Source organism: Camelus ferus, chromosome 1 (assembly GCF_009834535.1).
Source record: "Camelus ferus isolate YT-003-E chromosome 1, BCGSAC_Cfer_1.0, whole genome shotgun sequence".
Lineage (NCBI taxonomy): Eukaryota > Metazoa > Chordata > Mammalia > Artiodactyla > Camelidae > Camelus > Camelus ferus.
The window spans coordinates 55,781,015-55,795,748 of NC_045696.1; the positions used below are offsets into that span (position 1 = coordinate 55,781,015).

Here is a 14,734-nt window from a genome sequence, read left to right on the forward strand (position 1 = left end):
TATACCAAAATCGTTCCAACCTGAGGGCACTCACCGCCCTTGCTGTTACTGTAACATGGAAGTCCCCCTAAAACTATTCAAATGGTTCAGTCTTGCTTCATCTGGTCTTTGCTCAAAAATCATCTCCTCAAAGATGCTTTCAAGCAGTGCCATTCCCAGCACTGTCTATTTCCTTACCCTAATTTAATTTCTCTTTACCACACTTATAACTACTACCAGGAGACATTATATATGTAAGTTTATTTATGGTATACTTTGCACCTCCCACCCCCCACACTGTAAGCTCTATGGTGTAGGGCCTTTGCATTTCTTATTCACTGCTACATCCTCAATGCCTAACATAGTGCCCGGTGGTCAATGTATATTTGTTCAATGACCAAATAGACTCAGACTGAATGCCAAATAATGTAACTTTGAAAAAATAAAAGTGTACCCATCAAGATATGTAAGGAAACAATGGTTAACTTAGAGCAGTCACCTTGGGTAGTTGTATACACACCTACTCCTCACAAGGCTGCCTTTGCTGAAAACCTGTTGGGAACTCTTCTGCAAGAACTGTTTTCAGAGACAGTTCATGAATTACATGATTGGTCTTTTTACTTCATAAACCATACCGTGTTTTCACCAAAAGCTTCAGTGTAAAAAAAACCCAAAGTGACCGTAGAAAACATATTAGAATTGTTTCAGGCTCTCAAGACAAAGCCTCAGGAGTTTAGATGACTACTGACATCAACTGACTAAGCATATCACCTCTCAAGAACACAGACCAAAAAGGGTTACTGTTCACAGACGAAGTTTCCAGAGTGTGAAATTAAAAACACACGTAGATCAAATTACCCGAGGACAAAGAGGTAACTTCTCATATTTCACTTCCGTTCACAACTCCAAACATGCCACTGTAGGGGGGCTGCTGCCAGACTGCAGCCACTCTTCCAGTTACTTGGCGTCTTCAACGTGCCCAGACCCCACGCAGGGCACCTGTGCTCATCCTCTCCCAAGATCAGTCACACACCAGCTCCTTCATGAGTGTGGGCATTCTATTCTGTCCCAAAAAGTATTATTTCAAACAGCTAACAATGAAAGGAAAATCTTCAGAGGCAAAACAAGTGTAATAAACAGAGAAAATGATAGCAATCTCCTGTTTCAGGATGGTAGATTATTCAAAAGCACATTTAAATGTCATAGGGCAGATAGAATGCTGAGTTGCTTATCTTAGAAATGCTTCCTCCACCAAGTAGGCAACAAAGAGAATTCCACCCAGGACTAAACCCTGCTTTCCCCCAATGTATTCCAACACTATTAGCCAGTCAAAGAAAAAGAACAAGTGCTGTCAGGCAACTCCACTGAGTTCCCTTTGTGTAGCAATAAGGCCAACTGAGGACTAAAGCTAATACGAAGGATGAGAAGGAAAGCAGACACACCAAAGGCACTGTGTCAAGTGATATATGAGATGTGTTCATAAATGAATGAGTTATTCCAGAGCCATAGAGACAGATCAATCTCTTTACTGGAGAGGTGCACCTCTCCCCTGTATATTATTCAAATACACTAACACATGAAAGATCACATCACCTTGTTCATGGATACATTTAATATCCCTTGCCCTTCCCGCCTTTCAAAACATAATAGTATACAAAATATAAAATATCTTAAATATTTATAAAAATTGCAAGAAAAAAATAGAACGTATGAAAATATTTTTATCTGAGTTCGCCCTCATTGTTGAGAGGCAGCTTAGTTTGCCTTGAGTTCATAACTGTTCAGTGGGTAGGAATATGCCCTGCCTAATACTATTCTGTCCCGGAGGAGCTTAAATAAAACATAGTAGTTGCAGAAGAGGATGAGAGCCATGGAGAGTGTGTGGTTCCACTTCTCCGACCGCAGCAAGGAATAGAGCTGGTAGAAGACGACACTGCCCTCAATAAGGATGAGCAGATTTAACAGCCTTAATGGACGATGAAATAGGAACTGTAAGGAAGTTAAAAAGCAAAGGTTATTTCATAAAAAAGACTGTAGTTATTTTCACATTTTTTTCTAAAATTATTTCATATTTACATGTTCCTTACCACTAACGAGTAGATATCTTTATTGAATACCAATCAGGCTATTTCTTGCTATAGAGACCCAAACCTTTTCCTTTTTGCTCAAGGAATAATGAAATATATTTTATTTTAATGCCTCTGAGACATGAAAAGGGATTACATCCAAAAGAACTCTGCCTCTAAAGATTTTTCCTAGATTATACCTTAGGTATATATTTTATTTGAGATAACCAGAAGTATATTTATCTATCTAAGACAAGGGCTAAATAAAGGACAAAATGGGAAATATTTTAGACTTTGTAAGTCAAAAGGCAAAAACTAAGGATATAATGTAGGTAAGTCATAACAATTTAAAAATATAAAAATCATTAGTTTGTGGGCTGGTCTAAGACATAAACACCTATATTAGACAAGTGTGGAAGAAGAGGAGGTATTTTAAGTTGAAATATCTATACAGTAATTTCTTAATTTTTTCTTAAACTGTCACCCACCATGCTGTTTGTTTTATTTAGTTTTTCTGGATATTGAAAAGAATAAAGGAAAAGTTAGTCAGAATTAAAGTTTGGTTAAAACAGAGCTATTTTCAGTCCTACCAAATTCTTTATTCAAAAAGGCTAAATCCTGGTTGACCAATAAAAATGCATTATGAATAGAAAGATAAAAGTCACAGGTGGCAGACTGTGGTAACAGCAGCATATTAGATCTATTAGAACTGACTCAGACCTCAGGGCTCAAATCTGAGAATAAAGCCAAATTATCATGACAGCTCTGAAAGGCAGCCAGGTACTCAAGATTCTTCTGTGGGAGGAAGAAAATGTTTAATCTGGGTTTTATTACATGATATCCAGTAATATGTATAAAATTGGCTCAGAAATAATATTCTAAAAAAAACCTCAGGCTATTTCAGATTCTGTGACATTATAACAATCATCATTAAATGTGCTAATAAGCCATAAACTGAATGAGGAAATGCGAGGACAGACCTTAAATTCTAATAGCTATACGTAACAGGCACATTTTAAGTGAGTTTCCTCAGACTTCAGTGTGCCTAAGAAACATTTCTAAATATGCAAATACTGAAAATACCTGAGATCCTTCATAGATTGACTCAGAAGTTTGGGCTGGGGGTGGGGGGTGGGGCCCAGAATCACTATTTAAAGAATGAGCCAGGTAACTTATATGTAAGTGACCCAACCATCACTTTGACAACCACTGATTCACCTGTTTGGTCACACAAAATCAGTAATAAGTTAATTTCCTTAATCTTTCTTCTATGGTTTCCACCTGATTCTTCAGCTGTCTAACACTAGCAAGAAAATACTTATTTTTCAAGCAGAAAATTCCAATAAATTATTTGGTTACTGTAGGTTTCCAAGGGACCACAAGGGCCAACACAAATCATTAGTGGCCTGTGGAATTCAACAGGCTAAATTAAATACTCTATGTAGAAACCAAATGCTTATGCAGTTGTAACTTAAGTCCATGCCTCCATCTTAAGGCAGTCTCACAGGAGTCTAGGAGATGCCTGTAGTTTCCTCATTCAAGGGTCTATCACCTTGCCCCACCCTCCCCTACCATGGTATTTACAAGAATGCTGCCCTGAGGCAAGTTCCCAGTATTTAATTAAAAGGCCTTAGTAGCAAATACCCACAGAACCAGAAAGTCCTCGTACCATCACAAGGAATCACAAGGGATGATGGGAAGAATGGGACGGAGAGAGGGATTTAAGTAATAAATGAATGAATGAATGGATGGATATATAAATAAATAAAACCCCAATTCTCTTTCAGAATAAATACGATCTCCACTCAAGGACAATGCACTACAGGCATTTTCACTAAAACCAGTGCCCTGCATGTACCTTCTTTTCCCCACTCCCATTGATTAGCTGGCCCTTCTAAGTATATACTTCTGCCTCCTAGAGCCAGAATTCCTGGAAAACTGTAAGATCATACAGAACATAACCCAAGGCGTAAATTCAAGTGGGACAGAAGTGGGGTTTACTGGGTGTCTATTGCTTTTTCCTTTTTAACTTCTAAGCTTTTTTATCCCTGTAATCTAAGAAAAGGTAAAAGGCCACAGATCATGCCATTTGCCTGACTTTCAAAGGGGAAGATATTTCAGGAGATGAGATATATGACAAATACCAAAAAAAACAAAAAACAAAAAACAAAAAAACAAAAAACAAAAAACCATCACATTATTACTATACTAAATATTGCTTAAGGATACACAGATACAATATAAGGACACCACTAAACCAAACTATTACAAATAAAAGTTATAAGATGAAAAAGGAAATCAAGTAATTGTATACTTTTTCAAGTAATTCTAGACTCAACAAATTCCAATATAACTAGAGAAACCAGACAAGCTATTTAAGTTGAGATCTTGGTATTTTACCTTCAAACTGCCTTTCAGAAGGTATTTGCAAAGGACAGGGGCCATTACAGTAGTGGAATAATTACATGCATTAATTTCCTAGTATGTGCTACACACCGTGCTAGATGCTTACACACAGAGCAGCCTCCTAACACTTACCCCTAAGCTTATGTTTGAAAAGAAATAAGTGGTACTTGCATAAAAGCGGGCATGGGATACGTCTGAAGGCACCGCCACGTTGTAAGGCCCCATGGCTCTATACAAGCACCTGCTGTGTCGCACCAGCACCCCTTGAGGCCATATTGTATTTTCTGACCAACTAAGGGAGAAAGAAATGCAATGTTAGCACACAGGCGATTACAGATAAAACAGCGTCTGGCAAGGCCAGCTCTATTTCTATGGGAAGGATTCAGTATTCAAGGATTCATCTGCCTGAATTCTGAAAATACGATTATTCCACGGTCAAACTGGAAGGAGTTAGAAAGGATTTATTATAATTTCACTGCTATACAGTAGAGAGAAACTGCAAAGTGTCAAAGGACTTAAGAGGCTTAGGAGAACAAGCAGAAGTAAATGTGAAAGTAAGGCGTCTATGAGCTAGAAAATCGAGTGTAAGCAGGTGGACTGTCACCTCAGTCCCAAGTGAGCAGAGTCTATCGGAGGAAATGCTAGAGGGAACAAGAGAAAGTGGATGGTAACAACAGTGGATCAATTAACATTATCAAATTAGCGTGACATTTACTGCAGAATTGCATCCCAAAAAGCTATAGAAAATCAGTTTATTTATTACACACTTCAAATGTTTTATATGTGAGAACCCATACAGAAGAACACAGAGACACACAAGGTACTGACACACAGACTTTCCTTTTTACCGCCTTCTTGGTTTATTTTTATAGAGGTTTCTCTAGGAAAAAGAAGTTACGGAAGAAGCTTCATCCTTTCCGGCACCAATGTAATGGAGTTGGGGTGGGGATGAGGATCTTCAGGTTAAGATTTTTTAAAAATCTAAGTTAATTCATCTCTTCCTGATTTTGGAAAGGTTAGTCTCCTAGGGTAAGAACTGGGACAGCATTTTAGATATGTTAAAGAAAAAAAAAATTCTAGCACCCTGAAGCTTTCCCAGTTCAGAAAATGTTCCGCCGGCCTTGCTCACACTTACCAGCATTAAAGTGATGATACACCTCATGGCCATGTGCCATCAGGAGCCTGAAGATGTACAGTACTAGTACTGTGGATTGTATTTTCAATTTTTATTGAAATTTGTCCTTTGCCCACAGTCGGGTTTCTTTTCAGCCTGGCCCAATCTCTTTCAGTTCCTGGGCTTGAAGGCCTGTGCTAATCTGTATCAGACATCAAGGCAGATAATTGAAGGGAGCACGCTTAGGGGGAGAGAGGAAGGGGATGTCACCTCAATCTGTCCCACTTAATTAGGAAAGAATTTCTAGGTGATGAAATTTGTGAAATGTTCAAATTATAAACGGGAGGAAGATGAAGATGAAGATGGAGATGGAACAGGTCTGAGAGAAAGGTATGATGAAGGGCTCAGAAGCAGGAGAATAAAAGGGTTCCAAAGTCAGCCATTTGGGACCATAGGGAACATGCAGAGAAATGGCTGACGGGGGACACAATGAGAGGAATACTCTGAAAGAACTCAATTACAGACAGTTTTCATTTAAACACAGGAGAAGCAGGGCAACATTCATTAGTGAGTTTAGGAAGGAAAGAAAGACACAATGAAAAATGCAGGCTTGGAAAATTACTAGAACAAATTTACATTTGTTAGAAAAGATGAGAGAAACAAATTCCAGCTGCCTAAGGTAAGATGATTAGCTAGCAACTATTTTTAGCTGTGGCAATGAAGATGAGAAGATGGATTTAACAGTCTTCTAAAGAGAATTAAAAACATATCATGACTCTTTGAATTTGGGCCAAGGGTTAAAACTGAAAGAAAACTCCAAGATTATAGCTTGGGAAACAAATTACACATTCTAGAGGGACTGGGGAGTGAAAGGTAGGAGACATTTAAGGAGGGACTGGGGATGGTGGCGGAAATGAGTTAAAGTCCCCTGCGTTCAGTTTAGAGTGATGACAAGCATCCATGTAGACAAAAACTAAAAATTAAAATGTTCAAAGCCAAGAACAAGAATGACATACAAAGCAAATAAACGTGATCAGCAGCATGTAGGAAGATGTTACGTGGTTTTACCCTCTAACCTACTTACATGTGCTGTGGAGCGTTGCTGTAGGACCCATGCTCAAGCTTCTGCCACTTGCCCAGGTGAGCAGCTGATTTATGTAGCAAATCACAGTATTTGGATGGCAGCAGTTGTGTGGTGAGCATGACAAAAGCATTGATCCACACCATAATGAGGTGCTCACACGACCAGCGCATGTCATAGTACTGGGTACTCTGAAAGAGATCAGAAGAGAGAGAAATGATCCATGTACTAGTGAGCAAGAAGACAGGGATGGGTGCGTGTACATACGCCCTGCAGACAAATGCCACACTGAGTCACACATGCATTTGTTGTCCTGCTGTCCGTGCAGAGAGTTCAAGAGCAGAGTCCTCCAAAATCCTTCAACCTGACTTTCTGGCTGTATGAGTTAGGGCTGGGAGGCAATTGGAGAAGCAATTATACTTCAAGTGTTTCCTTTCTATAAGAAGTGAGTGCTCTCTGTGAGTGGTCACTCCGGCCGCAGATGTGCCTTCTCAGTGGGTGAAGGAAGGGCACTAAAATGACCCAGAAGATTCTGGGCCCAAATGACATCCAGACCATTTTTCTTTTCTACTGAAGTAAATTAAAGTTTAGACAGAGGTTACATTAAATTCAAGGGAACTCCTGATAACCATAGTAAGATCAACCATGGTAAGCTGAATTTTTTTGAAACCTCAGTTCTCTTAAGCTACCAATAGAACATTGATTCTATTGTACACGTTTATTCTTCCCGGAAACTGGAAAAAATTTTTTTAAAAAAATAGAAAAGAAAAAAGAAGGGACCACCACAGGTGCATCACAGATATGGAAATATCTATCCACCAACCAGGTATTAGTGTACTCCAGATGCAGCCGAACTCCACCATCCAGGCTGCCAAAGGGGAGACAGAGAAAAGGGGGATTAAATAAGAAATACCCAGTTTATGTCATTCACACACAAATCCAGGAAGCATATAAAACCAAGTAGCCACTTACCTTCACAAAACACAGGGGGAGAAATGCAACATAGTAGGCACTGAAGAGGGAGTTGAAGAGAACTTCCTTGATTCTGTGGTTGAAATCTGCTTTCAGACATTCTACTTCATTGCGAATGAGGTCTGGAGACAGGGGGCAACTGTGGGTGGGGATGGGCGTGGCATTATTAAACTGTTCTTTTAGAGACTCCAGCAGTAAGGAGATAAAGTCTTTGGATTTGGCCAAGCCACCCACAGCTGAGGCACTTTCCTCTACCGCCTGGTGCTGAACCACATAGTTATAGTCTGTAAGGAGCAGATGAGCTCTACTATCTTGGTGGAAACAGCAGAGAGGAACATAAACACCAAACCTGAAGAAAAAAGGGAGGATGAAAATGAGACCACTGATGCCACCTAAGATCAGATCTCATAACTGATCTCATAACATCAGAGTGAACATGAAGTAACAGGGATTCTGCTGATGATAAATTCATTATCTGGGAAGCTCCTTAACTTCTTCCCACAAAGGCAATATATATTCATTGTAGAACAGGAACTACAGAAAATCACACTGACAATATAAATTACCTAGAAATGATCATTTTTATAATTTTTACAATTGGGTGCACAGACTTTATACTTTTGATATGTTTAGCTTCACACAGTACAGACTATTTTATATACTGCTGCTTTAACGTTGTGTGTATGCCTTATGTGTATGTGCATGTACTGAGCATTTTCTCATGTTATAAACTATTTTTCTGTAACAATTCTAAAAGGTCCTATAGTGTTCTCATATGGCTATACCATAACTTACCTCTTGTTGGAAACTCAGACTTTCTTTTGTTGGAAACTCAGACTGTTTCTTATTTTTCACTATCACAAACTCCAGTGGGATAAGGCTTTTCCCGAAATCTTTGTGGACATCTGGTAATTTTCAAATGGCTTGTTTCAAATTCCTCCTTCTTACTAAGGGGCCCCCCTGCCTCCCTACCACATCACCTGCTACACTCCCACAGGCACACCTAGTTCCCCTTGCCTGGTTATTTTCTCCACTGATCTTATTTTACATGTTTATTAGCTTTTCAATTTTCACTTTCTTTCCCTTGGTCTATCTTCCCCTCACTACAATGTAAGCTCCAAGAACCAGAGGTTTTAGTCTGCTTATTAATTCACTGCTGTATCCTTGATGTCTGGAACAGTGGCTGAAACATAGCAGGCACTAAATAAATATTTCTGGATTAATGAAAACAATTCTAGAAGTATAATAAATAAATTTCTACAAGCAGAATTACTTAAAGGACTGAATATTTGTGAGACTTTTCATAACTTCTTATAGTTGCTCCAACCTTTGGTTCCTTAAAAAAATTTTAAACACTTCCTCAGGTCCTCATTAAGTAACTTCCACATTGTGATCCAGGTATTATAAATAAAATGGTCATTTCACAGACATAAATTTAGATGTTAAAAATAGCAAATAAAAAGACATCTTATATACAAAAAATAAAAAATAAAAAACATATTATTATTTAGTTACACATTTTATTTAAAAAATTAACAAATGTCACCTGTTCATAGTTTTCTATAGAGGGAAAAAGGATGAGCTTATTACTAAGTAAGAGGATGGTTAGCAGCAGCTCTGGGATCCACTGTGAATGTGCCCTGGAGTAGTACGATGGGAGGGGTAAATGTAGAACTGTCAGGCAGAAGAACTGACACATGTGCAAAACTGCGCAAGCCAGAGAAGGCTTCAAGTTCAATACTGCTGAACACAAACTGCATGTGTAGTGGTGGGGGTGAGAGGCTGGGGTGTGTGTTAGATTGCAATGATGGCCCCATTTCTTTACTCTTCCTTGTCATGTAACTGCACAGCCCTCATGCCATGGGTAAGATGATCCTGCCCTATATCCATATTGCGCTCAGTGATGTGATGTGTTTTGGCCAATGGGATGTCAGTAGACATGCTGTGACCAGAAACTTGAAATGGGCTTGCACACTGAGGCCTGTTCTCTTGACACTGTCAATTTCATGTGACCATGTCCAGGCTTACCTGCCAGAGCATGAGACACTTGTGCAGCAGAGCTCAGTTGTCCGAGTTGCCTAAACTGACAGCGAGCCAGTCAATCCCACATATGAGACTGAACCCAGATAAGATCAGGAGAGCCTCCTGACTTCCAGCTGACCCCAACATATGCACAATAAATACATAGTGTGGTATGCTACCATGGCTCTACGGATATTTGTTACAGCATATGTTAACAGACAACTAATACAGGGTACCAACAAAGGCTTAGAAGAAGAGGTAAAAGTGTCACTATATGCAGATGACATGATACTATATATAAAAAAACCCTAAAAGGTCCACACAAAAACTACTAGAAATAATCGAAGAATTCAGCAAGGTAGCAGGTTACAAGATTAATGTTCAAAAATCAGTTGCATTTCTTTACACTAATGATGAATCAACAGAAAAAGAAAGTAAAGAAACAATCCCCTTTAAAATAGCACCCAAAGTAATAAAAATACCTAGGAGTATATTTAACCAAGGAGGTGAAAGAATTATACACAGAAAACTATAAAACACTGATGAAGGAAATTAAAGAAGACTTAAAAAAATGGAAAGATATCCCATGCTCCTGGATTGGAAGAATTGATATTGTTAAAATGGTCATACTGCCCAAGGCAATCTTCAGATTTAATGCAATCCCTATCAAATTACCCGGGACATACTTCACAGAACTAGAACAAATCATAATAAAATTTATACACAACCACAAAAGACCTAGAATTGCCAAAACGTTACTGAAGAAAAAGAAAGAGGCTGGAGGAATAACTCTCCCAGATTTCAGACAATACTATAGAGCTACAGTAATCAAGACAGCATGGTATTGGTACAAAAACAGACATATAGACCAATGGAACAGAATAGAGAGCCCAGAAATGAACCTACAAATTTTTGGTCAACTCATCTTCGACAAAGGAGGCAAGAATATACAATGGAATAGAGTCTCTTCAGCAAATGGTGGGAAAACTGGACAGCAGCATGTAAATCAATGAAGCTAGAACACTCCCCTACACCATACACAAAAATAAATTCAAAATGGATCAAAGACTTAAACATAAGACAAGATACAATAAACCTCCTAGAAGAAAATATAGGCAAAACATTATCTGACATACATCTCAAAAATGTCCTCCTAAGGCAGTCTACCCAAGCAATAGAAATAAAAGCAAGAATAAATAAATGGGACCTAATTAAACTTACAAGCTTCTGCACAGCAAAGGAAACCATAAGTATAACAAAACGACAACCTACGGAATGGAAGAAAATTTTTGCAAATGAAACCAACAAAGGCTTGATCTTCAGAATACATAAGCAGCTCATACGACTTAATATGAAAAAAACAATCCAATCCAAAAATGGGCAGAAGACCTAAACAAGCAATTCTCCAAGGAAGACATACAAATGATCAATAGGCACATGAAAAAGTGCTTAATATCGCTAATTATCAGAGGAATGCAAATCAAAACTACAACGAGGTATCACCTCGCACTAGTCACAATGGCCATCATTCAAAAACCCACAAATGACAAGTGCTGGAGAGGCTGTGGAGAAAAGGGAACCCTCCTACAGTGCTGGTGGGAATGCAGTTTGTGGAAAACAGTATGGAGATTCCTCAAAAGACTAGGAATAGACTTACCATATGACCCAGAAATGCCGCTCCTGGGCATAAATCCAGAAGAAACCCTACTTCAAAAAGACACCTGCACCCCAATGTTCACAGCAGCACTATTTACAATAGCCAAGACATGGAGACAGCCTAAATGTCCATCAACAGATGACTGGATAAAGAAGATGTGGTATATTTATACAATGGAATACCATTCAGACATAAAAAACAATGTAACTCCATTTGCAGCAACATGGATGTTCCTGGAGAATGTCATTCTAAGTGAAGTAAGCCCGAAAGAGAAAGAAAAATACCATATGAGATCGCTCATGTGTGGAATCTTAAAAAAAAAAAAAAAAAAAAAAAACAGAACATAAATACAAAACAGAAACAGACTCATAGACACAGAATACAAAACTTGTGGTTACCAAGGGGGAGGGAGGTGGGAAGGGATAGACTGGGAGTACAAAATTTGTAGATACTGACAGGCATATGTAGAATAGATAAACAAGATTATACTGCATAGCACAGGGAAATATATATAAGATCTTGCTGGTAGCTCACAGCAAAAAAAAAAAAAAAAGTGACAATGAATATATGTACGTTCATGTATAAGTGAAAAATTGTGCTCTACACTGGAATTTGACACAACATTGTAAAATGACTATACCTCAATAAAAAATGTTTAAAAAAAAGGTTTAGAGCATGGAGGGCTTTGTAAGGTAAAGAAAATGATTCATTCGAAGAATTTTAGAGGGTTAGTAACATAATTCAACTTCCACTTTGAAAATCATTCTGGCTACAATGAAAAATAGTGTGGAAGATGACAAGAATAGATTACCAGAAGACCAGATGGAGATTTAGAATAGCAGAGATTATGAAGAGCAGTGGACAGATTCAAGATATATGTAAGAGCTACAACTGTTAGTCTTTTGACTAATTTACACTAAATTGAGAAGCTATTTGAGAATCAAATTAAAATAATAACAAAAAAAAAAGGAAACAAAAAAGAGGCCGGAGTCCCTTTTGTTAACCAATGAATAGATAAGAAAATAAAGATGTAGTTACAGCTACTGCCTAGCATTTTAATTTTTAACGAATAATGATGCATTTATTAAAGCAAATGTGAAAGAAAATGAAAGTTAGCTTGAAAGTCCTAATTGCCTTAATATTTTAACTTAGTTACCTAGTATTTTAAATTTCTGATAGTTGGGTTTTTGGGTATGTATATTTTTTATTGAAGTACAGTCAATTTACGTTGTGTCTATTTCTGATAGTTGGTTTTTAAATTGAAATTAGGTAAAAGTTAGATTATAAATCTTTTAAAAAGTAAAGAAGGTAAATGTATTTAGACCTAAAATTTGTTTCAATTACATACTTGTTTCATTGTTTTACAAGGCTGTGGAGAGCCTCCAAGAATGAGTAAGCTTCTTTATATATCTAAAAAGACATGAAAAAGTTTGCTAGCCATTTTGATGGGGATTGTACTCCTCTCCAGTCTGGCCAAAATATTCCTTAATATATCCGTACCAAGCTAGATATGGCTAACCTTCTAAACGATTCAACCAGCTATTGTTGGTAAACAGAGTAACTAAACCATTTGTTTCCAACTTAAACAGCTGAAATATTAATACAGAAATACAGAAACTGATGTAAAATATATAGCATACACCTTATAAGAAATACGAATCATGAAAAATGATGTTTATAACATATAAAGTTCACTCTATGAACTGAGTTGATGAGTGCCTTAAATAACTGTTTAAGCAATATTATTAGACTTAACAAAGAACCGCTAGAATGACTATTCCTGCCAACTTGGCTGCACAATCTCTGAGTATGCCTTTACTTTACACTGTGACTACCCATATAAATACATGCTTACACTTCAGCACCATAAATGGTATAAAGTAATGATTCTCAAACTTGAGCAAGCATCAGAATCATCTGGAGGGCTTGTTAAGAGACAAACTGCTGAGCCCTACTTTCTAGAATTTCAGTTTCAGTTTGGGGTAGATTCTGAGAATTTCTATTTCTAACAAATTTCGAGGTGATGCTGATGCTGTTGTTCTGTAAACCACACTTTGAGAAACACTGAATTTAGACTGATGGTTAAGACAAGGGCCCTGGAATCCAAAAGACCTGAGTCCTTCTTCATTGTCTAACCACGGGAAAGTTTTTTAATCACTTAATCCATTTTAACCTATGGCAAAGACTGCTAATTTTCTGCCAATAGCCACTGTTCCGTTCTTCCATAGCAACAGAATTTTTAGTTGAGATACAGCTGCCCTGCTAAAGACTTATTTTCCAGCCTCCTTTGCAATCTATGCTGCTAGGGAGGGTGGAGCAAAAGGACAGCAGGAGCCTAGGTCTTGACACTAAAGAGCTGCCACCACTATCCACGATACATTTCATACATACTGTACAGGAGAGAAGAACAAACTTCTAACTTTTTAAAGCCACTAGTATTTTGTCTTTGTCACAGCAGACTAAATATGCTACATCCTGGGTTACTGTGATGATTTCATGAGGTGATGTTTATAAACACCACCTAGCCGAACACTTAACACATCATAATAGCTTAATAAATTACTGCAATCTATTAATATCTGATGAAGAAAGTATTAGCCAAATGTATACAAGTATACAAGCTAAAAATATGCAAAATAGTTAGTGTAATAAGCTAATATGTACCATAAGATACCACTAAACAACCATCAGGAAGGCTACAATTTTAAAAATGGAAAACATAAACTGCTAGCAAAAACATGGAGCAACCAGACTCTTCCAGAATTGATGGGAGGATAAAGTGACACCACTCCTTTGGGAAAAAGTCTGGTAGACTTTTATAAAACTATATATACTCCAACATACTCCTATATTGTGGCCTAGCAATGCCACTCCTAGATACTTCTCTCAAGAGAAGGAAGAGGTATCCTCACAAAAAATGCTAGCATAAGAATGTGTGTAAGTTTTTATTTTTAATAGTAGTCAAAAACTGGAAACAACCCAGGTGTCCAACAATAGGAGAATAAACAAACTGTAGTATATTCATACAATGAAATATTACTGACACATGCAACCACATGGACAAATCTAAAAAACAACATGTTGAGTCAAAGAAGGCTTACACAAAAGAACATATGGTACGGTTCCATTTACATGAAATTCTAGAAATGGCAAACAAATCTATGGCAGAAAAAAAATCAAAACAGTGGTTGCCTCTGGGAGGCAGGGGTAAGGTTTGACTGGAAAAGCGTATGAAGGAACCTCTGCAGTAATGGTGATGTTCTATACTGGGATGGGGCTTTGAGTTACACAGATACATGCATTTATCAAAACTCAGCAAATGAACACAAGAGTTCTATGAATTTTACTGTGTATGAATTTTACTGGAAAAGAAAAGACTAAACAAATATCCAACTCTAGTTATTGATAGGCATATGCTGATATATTTTGGGAGAAGT

At 37.7% G+C, this 14,734-nt stretch overlaps 1 protein-coding gene across 2 annotated transcripts in view; it reads right to left on the reverse strand.

The window, feature by feature from the left end:
• Positions 1 to 1,489: 1,489 nt before the first annotated feature.
• The window catches only part of TMEM39A (transmembrane protein 39A), a 30,327-nt gene continuing 17,082 nt past the window's right edge, over positions 1,490 to 14,734 (reverse strand). The window contains exons 6-9 of one of the 2 annotated variants that reach the window (XM_006190470.2): positions 7,619 to 7,967; positions 6,650 to 6,837; positions 4,623 to 4,743; positions 1,490 to 1,968 (exon numbers count right to left, since the gene is read on the reverse strand). In XM_006190470.2, the coding sequence (XP_006190532.1) occupies positions 1,735 to 1,968; positions 4,623 to 4,743; positions 6,650 to 6,837; positions 7,619 to 7,967 (892 nt within the window). In that variant the 3' untranslated portion in view covers positions 1,490 to 1,734. Of the gene's footprint in view, positions 1,969 to 4,622; positions 4,744 to 5,586; positions 5,768 to 6,649; positions 6,838 to 7,618; positions 7,968 to 14,734 lie in introns of those variants that run through there. The other variant, XR_001366811.2, reaches the window with a different exon arrangement.